The 16,826-nt window shown below is 40.3% G+C and overlaps 1 protein-coding gene across 4 annotated transcripts in view; it reads left to right on the plus strand.

Moving 5' to 3' along the window:
• The window catches only part of ABCC4 (ATP binding cassette subfamily C member 4 (PEL blood group)), a 392,497-nt gene that overhangs the window by 292,052 nt on the left and 83,619 nt on the right, over nt 1–16,826 (plus strand). For all 4 annotated transcript variants that reach the window (XM_088458987.1, XM_088458994.1, XM_088458999.1 and 1 more), the window contains 4 exons: nt 611–730; nt 2,648–2,758; nt 7,523–7,623; nt 10,095–10,286. In XM_088458987.1, the coding sequence (XP_088315113.1) occupies nt 611–730; nt 2,648–2,758; nt 7,523–7,623; nt 10,095–10,286 (524 nt within the window). The remainder of the gene's footprint in view (nt 1–610; nt 731–2,647; nt 2,759–7,522; nt 7,624–10,094; nt 10,287–16,826) is intronic.

Genomic DNA, 16,826 nt, shown 5'->3' on the forward strand with positions numbered 1-16,826 from the left:
ACCATCGGCCAGTGTGGCTGGCATGGTACGGCATCCTGGTCATCTGTTAATGGCCGAGGCCCGCTGTGAGGTAGACCTGCTGCAGCGACTCGTAACACTATAGGTGCAAATAGCACGACACTCATTCTGATTGGCTCTTGTAAGCAACCGGTTCAAGGTTTTTACTTAATGGTGGAAAGTGTGTTATCTTCTGGCATGTGTGTGCAGCTCTCTGCCTATTCACCCCACTGTTTCAAGCATTTCACCACCCAAGGTGATTTAAAGGCATGAAATGCCTTCTGCTGTGTTTACATAGACATTGCTAATCTTATGTATACACATTATTCACAACATCTTTTTTATCTCAAAGTGGTGAGGCTCTTCACATGTATGTCCTTCTATTTTACTTTTATTATGCCATACACTGGATGTCTAATTGTCTTATGTACAAATGTAGCCTATATGACTATCAGGAATTATTTAATTTCCCCACCACCCAATTGCTAGATCGCAGTGTTTATTTGGTGTTTTTAGCATATGGAACGACAAGAAAGTGGTAGTAAAAATATTTATCTCGCATAGAGCTTATTGTAGAAGTGAAACTACAAAGGTTATTTATCTTGCTTTCCAGCTCGAAGTCCAGTGTTTTCCCACCTATCATCCTCCCTTCAGGGGCTTTGGACAATCCGAGCCTTTAAGGCAGAGGAACGCTTTCAACATTTTTTTGATTCACAGCAAGATCTCCATTCCGGTATGTGTAACTGTTATTGTTCTTTGAGTATGCACAAACATCAAAACAAGAAGGCCAGATCACCATTGGTAGAAGCAATTGCTGGCCTACAAATATATAGGATGAGTAGTATCTGGGGTGAATTTCTGTCATTAAACACTGAATGGTCTTTTGTGCATTTGCTTTAAACTGGTGTCAACTTTATATAACTGTTATGGAACTCACTCCTCATGATCATGAATGTATATAATAAGCGAAAAAGTGTGTCTGTCTGTTTGTTTTTTATGCACGCCCAGAATTTTGAACCTAGCTCCAACAAATTTGGCACGGTGGTGTAGTTTTACCAGGATTAGGTTTTTTGCCTATGTTTGAAGTTTTTCAAGGTCATGGAGGTCTACATGGTGCTCACCAAGTTAGCTGTGGAGTCTCTGATTTGAAATTTTTGGTTAAGCAAGGTTGCTCAGGATGTCTTCCATTACCTAAAACTGCCTTGATCTGAAGGCTCAGACTGATATGTATCAGTGGGGGGCTGACAGAGCTTCAACAGGAGAACAGTGAGTTGGAGGAACAACTGTCACACTGCACCTGCACTGACAGATGCACTCACTGGGCCTGATTCATCACGGATCACAACTGCAACAGTGTGCGCAGATCAGCCAATGGTGCATACTGCGAATGCGTATTCACCACAGCTTGTGTGTGCTGGCCAGTATTGCGATCACGAATGCAGATACAAAGACATCACAGAGGGAGTGATGGGACGTCAGCATTTGGGGGTGGTGGCAGGGGAGTGGTTGGAGAAACGCAGACGTGTATGTCCATTTGAACGCCGTTTCCTGGGCGTGCATAAATTAGCCACTGCGACGGCATTCGCAGCTTGAGTACACATTCTCTCTCTTTCTCTCTCTCTCTCTCTCTCTCTCTCTCTCTCTCTCTCACACCGCCTCTCTTCTTTTCCTTCCACATATGTTCTTTTTCTCTATATTTTATAAAAATGTATCTCACAGTATCACTTGATATAAGTTACATATAACCTAGCTGTCTGAATGCTTCTCTCTGTATTTATATTTTATTGTCTATCCTTTATTTTGGAAACAGTGTATTGTGTTGTTCCTTAATAAAAACATTTTCAAATGCAGATGTACTTCAAGGTAAATTCTTCAACCCCAGCAACGCCAGGTATCCGAGCTCAGCTAGTTGTAAATAAGGGAAATGGGTATCACATTGATAATTAGAAAGTTAAAGTATTATAATTGTACTCAAATTTACAGATATTTTTTAATTTTACCCATATAGTAACAACTTTGCCTTTTTGACTTCACGTGATTCACATAAAGAGGGTCATGGACAGGTGGACGCATTTTGCACCAAAAACTGTGCATTTTATGCAGCTTGCAGAGTTAGAAATATCTCAAGATGCTTCTATCTCTGCAAGGATAGCATATGCTCCTAGTTTACACCAGGAGATGTGGCTTTGATAGTGTTAGTAGGAAATGTTAACATTACTGAACACAACATAGTCTGTCTATAGCTGGAAAGTGTCTATTAATAAATAATAAAGGTACATTTACCATGTAAAGACACTTAATTATAGACGCAATTATAAAATAAAGCTACTAATTAAGTTCACTAAGTTCATGGTCTTCCCTTTTAAAATATCAAATGGGAATCTGCTTTTGTGTTGTGGACGGATTGCAAATATAATTTCAATAACGCGAATAAACCACAGCAGCCACACTAATAATAGTAATAGTATTAATGAGAGGGATCAAGGCACACTCAGCCAATCAGCTGCTGCTGTTCATCATCATCAGTTTCTGTTTTGTACCAGGGGGCAGGCACCCACAAAGAAAGTCACCATACTTCTTTAGTTTATAGTAAGTTAATTGATTGTCTTGTATTTAATACTTTGTATTAAACTAATCACTTTCCCTTCAGAGGCTTGGTTTTTGTTCCTGACTACGTCCCGTTGGCTTGCAGTACGTCTGGATGCCATTTGTGCCCTATTTGTAATAGCCATTGCCTTTGGTTCCTTAATTCTTTCAAAAAGTAAGTTTTGCATTAAGTTGCAAGGTATGGGGTTACAGTTATGTATGTAAAGCTGCAGTTTATGAGCATTGGGGCCAAAAAAACTAGCAAATGATCACAAAAGTAATCTTCCTTATAAGACTTTCTCAAACCTGATTAATAGATAACATTTGCAGGTTGTTGTGTTAGTCATGCTAATTTGTTAAAGCGAATGCTTCATTTTACATGTAGTTAGTTATATAGCACCTCATCCAGTGAGTTTATTGTCTGGGAAGTTTTACTTTATGAAGTTAGAAGCCAAAGTAGAGCCAATGCCTTTGTCCCCACTGCTTATCTTTAGTCAGAGGAATTACAGCAAATGCTGCTCAGTGATTGGCTCTTTTCTCTCCCGAGACATGTGACAGATGGGTCTGACCTATCATATACAGTAGTCCTTTTGTCTATCTGTGACAGCAGGGGAGATACGTATATCAAACCTTCTAAAGAGGAGAAGTTGCCCAAAGCAACCAATCACCTTCTAACTACTATTTATCAAGTACAGTCTTTAAAATGATAGGTATAAGCTGATTGGTTGCTATGGCCAACTTCTCCACCTGTCTTCTTTAGAATGTCTCATACATGTCCCCGGTACATGGCACTTACTGCAATTCCCTAGAAACTCAGTAGTCAGGGTGGATCACTTGGCATTGCTCAGTCGCTGTATATCACATAACACCTATTTACTGTGTTGCTGTTTATGTGATCTAAGACAACCAATTGTGGAACTGCACTAGAGAAATAAAGTATATTAATATGGCAGAACTATTTTAATATAAATATTATCTTTATATAAAAAATATATAAATATACAGATGTGTCCTTATACATCTTTGTTGCAGTTGCGCTAAGGTCCTGTGAGACTCTGCTAGCGCCAGGCGTCTTTTTTGCATCTTTTTTGCCGTAAATGTGTTTAAGTCGCAATGCAATGCAACTAGGACACACCAGAAGACTGTGCTGTTTAATTTGATATGAAACACTTGTATATCTGTGTAACTTGTATAGCCTAGTCGAATCGCTACATAGACGCATTTTCGGGGAAAAAAAGACACCCGGCGCTAGCAGAGTAGCACAAGACCGCAGTGCGACTTGCTTGGTGGCTCACTAACGCCAAGCAAGTCGCACTGCGTGGTGTATTGAGGCTAGATGTATGACTACGGACGCACATATTCACAATAATTAAGCACGTTAGAAAAAGAAACAAAAAATTGATGAATAAACCAACTAGGTCAAATGAACCAGCTCAGACATGCATGTTTAATAGATATAACTCCTTTAAATGTAAAAGGTAAAAACTGCAATGAAAATGTAAAAATATTTGGGCGGACTACAGATCCCAGGATAGAAATTAAACCTGTATAAAGCTGTTAATGCTCTAGAAAATATAAAACATAAATGACAATTGCAGTATTAAAAGTGGTTAATAAAAAAAATGTTGAGGAACTGAAAGTCCCGGTAATTGATTGATATATAGCAGTGTTCATGGACTTATCACATGAAGGAGATCCACTTTACCACTATAATCCGGCTATGTTCATTGGGTTCCCATAGTACATTCAGTAGACTGTGGGCCTGATTCAGACCCGCTCACAAGCGGGTCGATGTTGCCCAAGTGCGCATGCGCACGAGGGAGCCGGCTCCGTCGTGCGCATGTGCAAGACCCGAATAACGACAGCCAAGCCGTCGTTATGGGTCTCGCACCAAAGGGGGCGTCCAGTCGATGGTGATTGACAGCACGCCCCCTTTGGTGGGCGTGCCGGGGGCATGGCTGCCCAGACGGAGGCGTTCCCATAGGAACGCCTACCGTCTGGGGCCGGCCCCACTGACATCACTAGTGATGTCAGTGGGGAGTGCTTTTGGCTCTGATAGAGCCAAAAGCACTCCAGGGCTTGCGGCAGCGAGACCCTACCACAAGGGTCTCGTCGCAAGCCCGATGGTCTTGACCATCATGACCATCATTTTGGCCGCTCGCTATAGCTGTGGCTGGTCACCCACAGCTATGCGAGCGGCCAGGAGGCCGCTCCAAAAAGGAGAAGGGACGGCCCTGATTCAGAGCGAGCGCTCTGTCAGAGCGTCCGGCTCTGAATCAGGGCCTGTGTCCGCTGTGCTACATTTAATGTAGCTGCCGACTGCGTCCGGTCTCAGTGCTATGTACAACTATATGCAGGTAAGTGCCAAAACAGGAAATCCTGAATCCAGAATTTAACATAATTCATACCATATATTTAAAGTCCTAATTGCAGCAATTCAAGCTGAATTTATATAGGCATAGGCAGTGTAGACAAATGCCTAGGGGCATCTGGAAAAGCCTTGGGGCAGTGGCGGATTGGGGCAACGGGACAGCGAAAAGTTCTTGGAGGGCTCCAACAGGTCCTCCCATGGGCCTGTTTCTGTAGGGACACTTATGAATCACCATTTGGGGGCTTAAGGACACTACTGTGGGCCTATACAACATTATAGGGAAGTAATATGTGGCACTATAGTGGGGGCATACGCAGTACATGCTAGAAACTGGAGCCTCAAAGTGTGGTGTAACCATAGTTCTCAGCTCTCCCTGACTTTCAGGGAGACTCCCTGAATACGGAATGATCTCCCTGACTACCTGACGTTTTTGTACGTTTAGCACATAAGTGTAATTTTTGGCGCCCGCGTATAAACACTAAGCTTGGTAGTGAGATTATCTGCTAGGGGGCACCAGTCAAAATCTTATATACATATATATATATATATATATATATTATATATATATTATATATATATATGTGTTTCAAACATAACTTTTCCTAAATACATTTAAAACATATCCCTTATAATAACAAATGTTAGAAAAAATAAAAAAAATAACGATATATTAGAATGCATATACAGTTATTAAAATAGGTCAGTAATTAGTAATGAAAAACTTGGCAGTAAGTAAAAAACACCTGTTATAATGTGAAATAGGTGTGTGGGTTATGATTTTGTAGTGTTAATAGCAAGGTGAAATATGTGAAAAACATTAAGTAGTGAGGGTGAATAATACACAATTATCATGGTTGAAAATAATCACAAAAGGGCTAGTAATCTATGACCAATTAGGAATTAATATTCCATTATCAGGAGAAGAGTGTCTCTTGAAATAGGTAATTGTGCGATAATATTAAGTTAGATTTATCTAAATTCAGGTAAGATCGATAGATTACTGACGTATCATTTATTTGTCCTGTCCTGAAATTATGTTATACAGGTTGAGTCTCCCATATCCAAAATGCTTGGGACCAGGGGTATTTTGGATATCGGAATATTCCGTATTTTGGAATAATTGCATATTATAATGAAATGTCTTGGAAATGGGACCCAAATATACACACAGAATGCATTTATGTGTTATATACACCTTATACACACAGCCTGCAGGTCATTTTAGACAATATTTTTTATAATTTTGTGCATCAAAAAAAGTTTGTGTACATACATGAAATTCATTTATGTTTCATATACACCTTATACACACAGCCTGAAGGTTATTTTATACAATCTTTTTAATAATTTGTGCCTTAGACAAAGTTTATGTACATTAAACCATCAAAAATCAAAGGTTTCATTATCTCAGTCATGCTGAAAATATTCCGTATTTCGGAATATTCCGTATTTCGGAATATTTGGATATGGGAGACTCAACCTGTATATCACAAATCATAAAACGCAAATCTTAACCCAGCCACCACGCATCTCCGCCTTGCCTCACACATAATTTCTGCCATAGCCTTGATTGCTGGATGATGAACGCATCACGCGCTCTTTCAGCATATACAATAATGATTGTATTAGTTTCTTCTAGTTTAGGCAACAGCCAATATTACTGTATCAGGTTTCCTTTCTATTTTGTTTTAACTATTTGCTATGTAACTTTCACTCAAAATGAGTGTTTCCAGTGCAGAATTAAGGACCTTGAGGAGATGAGGGTCCTGATCAATGACATATTTATCTTATCCCTCAGTGGAATAATCTCATGCTATAATTAATTTATGATTTATTTTTGAATAAGAATGATTTGTATTTTGGTAGGGTAGGTTTGGATTAATATATATATATATATATTTTTTTTTTTTGTAAAAACTTTCCACATTAGCAACTGCAACACCCCCTTATTAAATCAGCACTGACATTTCCTTATTATGCATTTGGTTATTGAAAATAGAAAGATGGCTCCTGGCATCTTACTTTTGGGGGAGAGGAATTAAATGTCTTTCACTTTTTTAAATACAGTCAGTTAAACAGATCCTTATTTAAAATTTGTGGCTTTACAATCAAGCTACTATCAGTGCAGAAAGAGTGAGTCGCTTGTCATTGAAATATGTAAAATAAGCATATATTTTGAATAATACCTAATGTCCACTTTATTTATATTTATTCATTCAGTCAGTCTATTTACTGCAAAGATAAAAAAAAATCTCATACAAGCATGTGCTTCAAGGGTTTAGGCTCATTTATTTGAAAATCATTTCCATATACAAAATTCAAGTAAGTTCTGCATTCATAATACAGTTTGTAGGCAAGTATACTATCAGTATTAATCAATGGGTGTAAAATCCTGTACACTAGACATGAATTAATAACCAATATATCTGTGCTACTAGGTTATCATTCTACAAACATGACCAATAAACGTAGAATGGAGACTGAGCATGAGAATAGTTGTCCATATTAATATGAGCATTAACTAGAGATATGTACCTCCTAATTCTAAGTACTATTTTGACTCTATAGGCCTTGATGCAGGACAGGTTGGCCTAGCATTGTCTTATGCCATTACAATCATGGGATCGTTCCAGTGGGGAGTGAGGCAAAGTGCAGAAGTTGAAAATTTGGTAAGTATATAATTCTACAATCTTATCACACATCCTAACCATCCTGAGGGATAGTCCAGACGTGAGGATTTTGTCACACCATCCCGATCAGGACTACATTGTCCCCATCTTCCTGGTATTTGAAAGCTAAGTAGCAAAGAATTGGTGCAAACGGTAGTGAATGGGTGTACGGTTAGTCAAGGGGAATTAGAGACATCCTCATAATTTTCAGTGTTAGGCATGCCCATTTGGAAAGGCCAGGCCCCCTCCATTGTGGGACCACTCTTTGTCCTGATCCTCAGACTTACAATATTGGGGGCTATGGTTTATGAATGTGAAATATACCAATTTAAACATTTGTTACAGATCATCAAACACTGCACAGTTTAATAATACTTATTTGCATGGTAACTCTACTGGTCTTCACCTGTTGTTGCATGTGCTCCCTTTCCTAGTGGAAATCAGTGTCAGGCACTGTAGTACTGGTGCTTCTATTGGAAGGTTTGGGAAGGAGACACAACCTTGTCCTCCCTTTCTAGAGACTATTACAGAAGAGCACTGGTACTGCGAGCTCCAGGGTAATGAAAATTTTAACTCATGGTGTGACAACCTTGCCACATCAGTTGTCCCATTATAGTAATGAGGGGTACCTAAGACCTCTGACCATACTGTATATAAAAATATTTGTCACAATTTTAAAATTAAATTTTCTGACTGTTAAGGGGAATAGGGGTGTTCCCTGCTCCACAGCAATATAGAAGAATTTAATCTCTATTGATGTGGGTAACTACAGATAGGGTATCTGGTTGAGTTAATTAGCATTACCAGATAGAACACTTTTGACATGACTCTGACTTGCACGCAAACCCAATGGTTTGTGTATAAGTTTGATGGCGCAGTAACTGTGCAGTGCCCCCTAAGCTGCATCCTGATTGACATACTGTGGGTGGCACCGGGAAGCATTATTGAAAATGGGGGCGTGTCATCCCCATTTAATGGAAGTTCCAAAGCCAGTGCCTGTATCATCCGATGCAGATTTACTTTCCTCACTTATGGATGTGAGACCGCCATTCTGGCTAACCTGGGGGTTACTCAGCTGATGGGCTTGCAGGTAATTCAATGGTTGTGTCCTCGGCCTCAGCAGCAGATCACACAAGCATGCAGGAGGCATCTATTAACACTAGATGTCTCCTGCAGCACTAACATATTTACACACAGCAGTTGCATCCAAAGACACAGCTGCTGTGTGTATAGTGTACAATTCTGAATCAGGTCCTTTATCAGGGATCACATTGTATATCATCTGTACATGATCCCATACATTAGAAGGGTTTCATGCTTTTGGAGACTTTTGTTTATATGTTGGTTATGCATTCTGGCATGGCACACTTTGCTTTTGGGGAGTTTTATTAAAAGCACACTCTGGGGGGAATGTAATAGGGTCCCATGTTAGCAGAATCGACGGTTTTTCAGCCGGATTTCAAGGCAAAACAAGTTTGCTTACATATAGGGCTACCAAAAGACCACACCAACATAATTCTCTTTACTTATCTCAAAATATCTCCCAACTTCATTACTCTGTTCTGTGTCTCACATCCACACTTATTACCTGCTCCCATTCACGGTAACTGGAATTTTATTGGCTGCACCAACTCTGTGGAATGTCTTCCCATGTACAACACTTTCAGCAGCTTATCAAATTCCAGAACCACTCACATAAACTCCATAGACTATTCGACCCCATTGCCTCCTCTCTATATAGTCCACACATAACTTTATCTATGTTCTCTTTCTACATTCCCACACCCTACTGACCCCAGGCCAAATTGCTGTGTGACTGGATCATGTAGCCCACCAAGAAGTTTTTACCTTTGCAATCTGTAAGGGGATGTAGCTCATATCTCGGCTGTCAGGATGCCGGCGCAGGAATCCCGACACCAGCCATAATCCCAGCTCCGGCACCCCGACCGCCAGCATCCCAACGGTAAGTATTGGGGTTAGGGGGAGGGTTAGGGATAGGCTCTAGGGGGAGAGTAATGGTTAAGCTGCTTAGATTTAGGTTGCGGGAGAGGGGGTACAGTTAGGTTTAGGAGGGGGAGGGTTAGGTTTATGGGTAGGGTTAGGATATTTACCTGTATCTTAACCCTGTAGGGATGCCGTCGGGATGCCGTCATTGGGGTTCTGATTGCCAGGATCCTGAGCTCCGACATCACGTACCCAACTCTCTGTAAGACCTATACTCATGTATCAAATGTCCCTATTGTCAGCTTGCGAGCAGGGCCCTCCTACCACTATGTCTGTTATTACCCAATATTGTATTATTAAAGCACAATAGAATATGCTGGCACTATATCAATCAATAATAAATTAATCTCAGAACCTATCACCCCCCTTTGTTGTTTGGATGTCATATCTTAATTTTTATTACTAATTCTGTATTCGGGTTCTGTCTAACTGTTGAATATACCTCAATATATTTCATGTTTTTGTAGATGATATCTGTAGAAAGAGTTATGGAATACACCCAACTGGAAAAAGAAGCAGAATGGCAGTGTAAGAAGCGGCCACCCCCTGATTGGCCTAGTAAGGGCATGATCGCGTTTGAGAACGTCAACTTTGCGTACAGTTTAGATGGGCCGCTTGTATTAAGGCATTTAACGGCTTTAATCCGACCTAAGGAAAAGGTATGTTTGCAATCATTAATTCCAGTGACAGTGAAAATATTACTATTGGATATGATTGATGGAAGTAGCTAAGACTCAAATATCTGTCTTCTCTCCCGAATCACTTATTTTTTACGTAGATTGTGATAGCTCTGTGTTATTTAATCTGTTTCTTATGATATCACGTTACAGAGTACTTGCTGATTTGTCTGTACTGCACAGAAAATAAAAAAATAACAGCCGACCCCCTCCCCCCCAAAAAATGTAGTTGCTTAGACTATTTCAACGAAATTAGGGTATTTTGGGGTTGCATGAATTTAAAAATGTAGTTTTTTTCCAATTGGCTCTAGCTCCTGAGATAATGGATACCCTCAAGTAGTAGGGAACTTAGCCATAACGCATGCATATGGGAATCTATCAGAACATTCTCGAAGGTGACACATGCAAATATTCTATGTTTTCACTCAACGATCATTCTAGAACATTCCACCTCCATATATAAAGCTGGGCATACACTGCCAGATAAAATGCCTGTCAGACTGACTGACATTTTATCTGGCAGCCCATCAGATATCACGGGCATACACTATTCCATATCTCACAGTGTATTGGCACCGATATCTGCACTCCTCCCCAGGGGAGGAGACATTTCCCCTCTCCTTACCAGTGAAGGAACAGGGGAAATATCCATTGGTCGGCCGTGGCTGGGCATACACTGCCTGATGTGGGCAACATTTCAAATACAAAATATTGCATCAGATGGACACACTGGACGATCCGGCATGCCCGACCAATCGATATTTTAGCATCGGTCGGCCACACACAGTACAATTATTGGGAAGATACCTGGCGGATTGGCCTGATAATTGTATAGTGTATGCCCAGCATAAGTAATCAGCCAACCGACCGACCAGCAGTCAGTTGACAGTTGTCTATTGTGTTTTTCTTGTTTCTCGTCGTGTATCTCAAAAATTAGAGCCAATCTAGCAAAACCAATGTCATATTCGGAATCGCACCAAAAACTTACCCCAAAATTGGTCTAATATGATTGGCTTTAAAATGAGTGTTTATCAGTGTAATAAATTTCACCCACATGAATGTATTATCAACAGAAATTATTACTGATCTATCAAGTCTTTGAGAGAGATAAAGTACCAACCAATCAGCTTCTAACTGTCATTTTACACACACAGACTGTAAAATGACAGATGCTGAATGGTTGATACTTTATCAATCTCCACTTTATCTCTCTCCAATATTTGATACATCTCCCCCCCTTGTCTTAGTCTAAGAGATGTTAATGAGCAAAGACTGTTCCCTAGTACAATACAGAAGAACTGCAATGAGCATCATAACTGTAATGAAAGGTCCCACTTCCTCAAATAGCTGAACCACTTATATTGAGTGCCTGTAAGCCCTTATTTATGAGATACTTATCCTCAGAGGATTAGGTCTACTCACTCTAATTTCAAAATACTTTGGGGGAGATGTACTAAGCTCTGCTGGAAAGTGATAAATTGGAGAGTGATAAACAAACAACCATTCAGCTCCTAACTCATGTTACAGATTGTGTTTCAAAAATGACAGTTAGGAGCTGATTGGTTGGTAGTTTATCACTCTCCAATTCATCACTTTCCACAGATTAGTACATCTGCCCCATTGAAAGGTGCTACACTGTTGTGACTGAACGTACAGTACACAATCCAAGATGCAGTTGCATATTTATACATGATTAAAGCTAGATTATATAATCAAACTACTACAATAATCATGAGATTCTCTGTGTGCAAATTTTATTCAAGCTGTGGATGCCCATTCATCACATTATCTACATTATGTTATATATAATTCTACTAGGGTCTTGGCTTGTGCAGAAAAAGCACTGGACTGGTGTGCTATTGATTGGCTACTTGGCTACTGCATAAAGAAGTGCTGCCATTGACCCCAGGCAACCCTTTATCTGATTTTGCAACAGAAAAAGAACGACGCTCCCTAATTCTGCAATATATTCAATAAATCACCCATGTGCTCCAAAATAAATAGGAAAGCCTCATGCCAGAAATAAATATTAATTTGTTTTCTCTGAGATCTTTTGTGGATCTCATTTCAATAGCTTCACAGATGACGTTAATCCTGGGATCAAATAAATTCACTTGTAATTAAGCATACTGTATCTTATACACTTATCCTGCATACTGGGTGAAGATGTTAGTCCATATTCCTTCCTCTGCCAGCGAAGGGGAACGCAGAAAATGCAGTACATGGTGTCCAGCTTCAGTATCCCAGCAAACCCTGACACGATTCATCAAATCAGGACTTTTTCAAAGGGTAGATGCATGTATTAATGGCCATCTTTATGGCTTTATATAGGGCCATCCATTAGCATAATCGATCACAGGACTTATCCGATTAGCATTATATTTAGTTTACAAAATACATATTTTACATGAATGCTGATTTTACAAAATCCAATATACATACATGTATAATACAATGCAGTTATACATCTTTAAAATCAGTAACAAACTATCAAAATATACCCTTCAATGTCAGCTAACTCTATAAATACAGACTTAAATTTCTACTCAAATATTCCTCTATTTTCCATAGAACTCCATAGACTACCAACAATGTCTTACCATTGTACAAATGGCTGTGATCTGGCGGGATAACCCATAAGCCCCCGGAATCCTGGAAAGCCAATGAATGCCTCTAAAACTCTGTAGACACAACCCCTATATATGTTCTGTCTTTTATAACACACAGTATGTCGGCACTACAATCAGCCTCTCGGACTATCCCACGGAGGGCCTCTAACAGCGCCGAACTCCAAATCTCATGAAATGCGAAAGTACTTATTCTCCTTTGCTGCTGATAGTAAGCAACGCCTGATACGTAAATTCCGTACGTAAATTAAACGCCATTGACATAGTTACATAGCTTTCAAGGGAATAAACATAAAAATATAAATTTCTTACACTTCATTTATATCTATAATCTTTATAAACACCGTCTTATACTAAGTTTATGAGGATTCCCTTTCCTTTTAAACACATTACCCAAACAACAAAATGGCAATTTCCATATGAGAGACAAAAAATATATATAAAAAACATTCCCTATAATGACAAAAAATATAAATATATGTGTGTAGCAAACATTGAAAGAACATATATACAGGAATACATATCAATATAAAATAATAAAAAAATATACACTAAATTATAAGGATATTTATGTTCATAAAATTAAACTAGAGAAAACAAGATTACTTTTAACATTTCAAACAAACAGCTATCTCAAAAGTTTCATCAAGTCCAAATTAATCTAAAGAATTAAGGGTAAATACCCAATACATTCTTTTTTTTAGAAATTCTGTTATCTATATCACCTAATCTTTCATAACTCTCTATTTTTTCAATTGCCTTAAACCTTCGCTGTGTACTGTCTGAGTTAGGTTTATTTGGAAAATGTTTACAAATACTGGGTTTCATTACTTTCTTTCATATGTTACGTGTATGTTCTAAAATCTTCTACAGTGTACATGACTTTATTTACACTGTTAAATGTTTGTTTCATGTGTTGCCGTACAATATATTTTATGTTCAATTGCAGCTCTTTTATATCCGCATAGATTGTAAGTTTTTGTCTTTGTCTGTCTGTTATTATACAGTCTTGTTTTATTACTCTTTTGTTCCCAGTTGTAAAGCGCAAAGGACTATGCTAGTGCTATATAAGTAACTGTTACTAAATAAAGTTATGGGTCATTGATCACTCCATCATTACATACACCAAGAAGGAGACGGTGGGTTGAGGGACAGAGAGAGAAAGAGAGAGAGTGTAAAGAAGGGGCAACGAGAGAGGAGAAGTGATGCCAGGAAGGGGGAAAGGGAGAAGAGACAGGGGAAGAAGGGAACAGAGAGGGGGTGAGAAAGAGAAAGGGGGGCAGAGAGAGATGGGATAAGAGAGGGGGTGGGGACAGTTACAGCTAACCATGCAAGTCACCTTTTTTTATGCATTGTTCTTACTTGCACCTCTGTAAATGACAAGTTCCCAAAACAGTATAGATTGATTTATGAATGTGGGCTGGCATGCCAGCTAGAGGAATGTGGTGCTTCATTAACCCTGTCTGTAATTGCCATCAGTAGTATACAATGTGTACTGTACTTAGTGAGTGCTTTCTGGTTATAATTGGAGTCATGCCCAAGATTTTCTCAGTTGAGCAACTAAATCCAGCTATGCATATAGTTCTAGTTAAGGGACTAGCAGCTCATCATGCATGGCTAACTCTATATTTTGTAGCTTGTTAATGTAAATAAATTGAGTACAGCAACTGTAACTTATACTGTATATCTGAAAGCACACTTTCAGACCCAACCAGTGTCATAGCAGAAATGTACTTAATTGAGGGAATCAGTTTGCTTTCGTAAAACTATTGAGATCATTTGTTTGTATTGTGCAGCTCTTAGGGGCAGATTCAATTAATCGCTTGTTGAGTTGAGTTTCACTTTACCCATGGTAACAGACCACATGACTCAATCTGTGGAAATTTAATCTGACCCTTAGGGGTAAATTTACTAACAATCGAGATTGGTCGAGTTTTTTTTTTTTTTAATCTCTAATAGCATCGCTGAATCTCAGGTGATTTTCCCATTTTTCATCTCACAAATTTTTCTATGGAGTGAGTTTAGCTGAAAGTGATTTTTCCAATGGTGATGCAGATCGAGATATCTCCCCCCGAGTTGCAAGTGAAGATGAGATTACTCACCCGAGATTGCAATGTTTTCTCACTGCAAATCTCTCTATCAGTGAATATGTGAAGGCTGATTGTGTGTACACCTGTAAAAGAAGGGTTAAATGTTTAAAAAAAATGACGTAGGGTCCCACCCCAAAAGCATAACCAGCCACGGACTGCTTAGCCAGTCCTGGTTCCGAAAATTATGGGGATCAAAACGAGTAGGGTTCCACCATAATTTAGGAACTAGTACCAGGCTGCAGTGGCAAGTGCTGGTTTTAAATATAGGGGGGAAAAAAATTGCATAGTGGTCCCCCTATATTTAAAACCAGCACAGGACCCAAACCAACCGGGGTGTAATGCCACAGCCTGGAGACCCTATTAACGGGTCTCCAGGGCCAAAGCATTCTCACCACAAGCCGGTCAGGCCAAGCCGGGGATCACAGGGGAGGTGGGGACCCCCCCCCCAAAAGAGGTCCCCCTCCCCCGAAATCCCAGGCTTGGTCTGAAGCCCGTGGAACTTCCCGGCACCCCTGGGCTGTGGGTAGGGGGGTAATAAAATGTAAAATAGAAGTAAACTATTGTATTTTACAGTGGAACTACAGGTGCCAGCATGCCTGCCCTTTGGCACTTGTGGGACTACAAGTGCTAGCAGGCAGCTGGTGTCACAGTGTGCCGGACACCGGCTATTACTTATCGGATCCGGCAGCACTGGAACCTCCATTGGCGGTGGGCAGTGGGCGGAAAGTGGTCAATCCAGTAGCATATCGTTTGAAACTTCCAAATACTCTAAGAATACCTAATGTGTTTCATGTTTCTCTTCTAAAGCCTTTGGTACTTAATTGTTTCTCAACTCCTTACAGTCCTCCCCCTGCGATTTCGGTAGACCATCAGGCAGCGGGCGGGAAGTCCCCGGCGCCCGCTGCTGTGACGTCCGTTCCAGGTCCCGCTTCCGGTGGTACTGCAAGTACAGGTGGCCACGGCTCTCCTAGGAGCACGCGTGCCGACCTGCAAAAGAATTTAAAGGGACAGGCGCGCCATATGTGAAGTCACATTTGCGGAAGATTTGAACCTCTCCCTATAAGAGGCAGACACCAGACAGGTGCCAGGGTATAGGCTCCTTACCATACTCCAGTGTTCTGTGCATATCCTGATTATTGATCCCGACCTTGGCTTTGTTTGTGATTCCGATTCTGTTTGATCCTGCATTGATTTCTGGTTCTGACCTCAGCTATTCCCTGTGACCCATTTACACCTACTCCCTGGTACCGTCTCATCTGTTTTGTTTTGACCCGGCTTGTTGACTACGCTAAAGTCTCTTGCACTCTGTTCAAAGTTCACCAGCACCTGTATGGGGAAACCTAACCTGAGGGCCGCGACCTGTGTGTTGGACGCAGCCAAGTCCATACCTTCTTGCGAGGATCCCTGGTGAATACCGTCGGAACATTAGACTCTGTGCATCAGGAATAGGTCTAGCCAATTCCCTGCATACGGGTTGCATCCACAATCCAACCAAGAGTTGTGACAGAATACTCTGTCCCAAAACATGGATGCTGCTGATAAGCTGTCACCGCAAGACCTACTTGAGAATCTACTTGCTAGAATCGAGAAACAGGAGCAAGACCAGGCTCAGATTATGCAGTGTCTGCAGACCCTAATGCAACGAGTCAGTGCCGCTCAGCCGCCTCCCATACAATTTGTCCCACCTCCTATAGTGACTGTACAAGCTGCAGGTGCTTCCACACCATTATGCATTCTGAATCCTGAGTATGATGGGAATTCCAAAGACTGTCGAGGATTCTTGAACTAGTGCTCAATTCAATTTG

The sequence above is a fragment of the Taudactylus pleione genome, unplaced genomic scaffold, assembly GCF_031769625.1.
Source record: "Taudactylus pleione unplaced genomic scaffold, aTauple2 ptg000041l, whole genome shotgun sequence".
NCBI classification, from domain to species: Eukaryota; Metazoa; Chordata; class Amphibia; order Anura; family Myobatrachidae; genus Taudactylus; species Taudactylus pleione.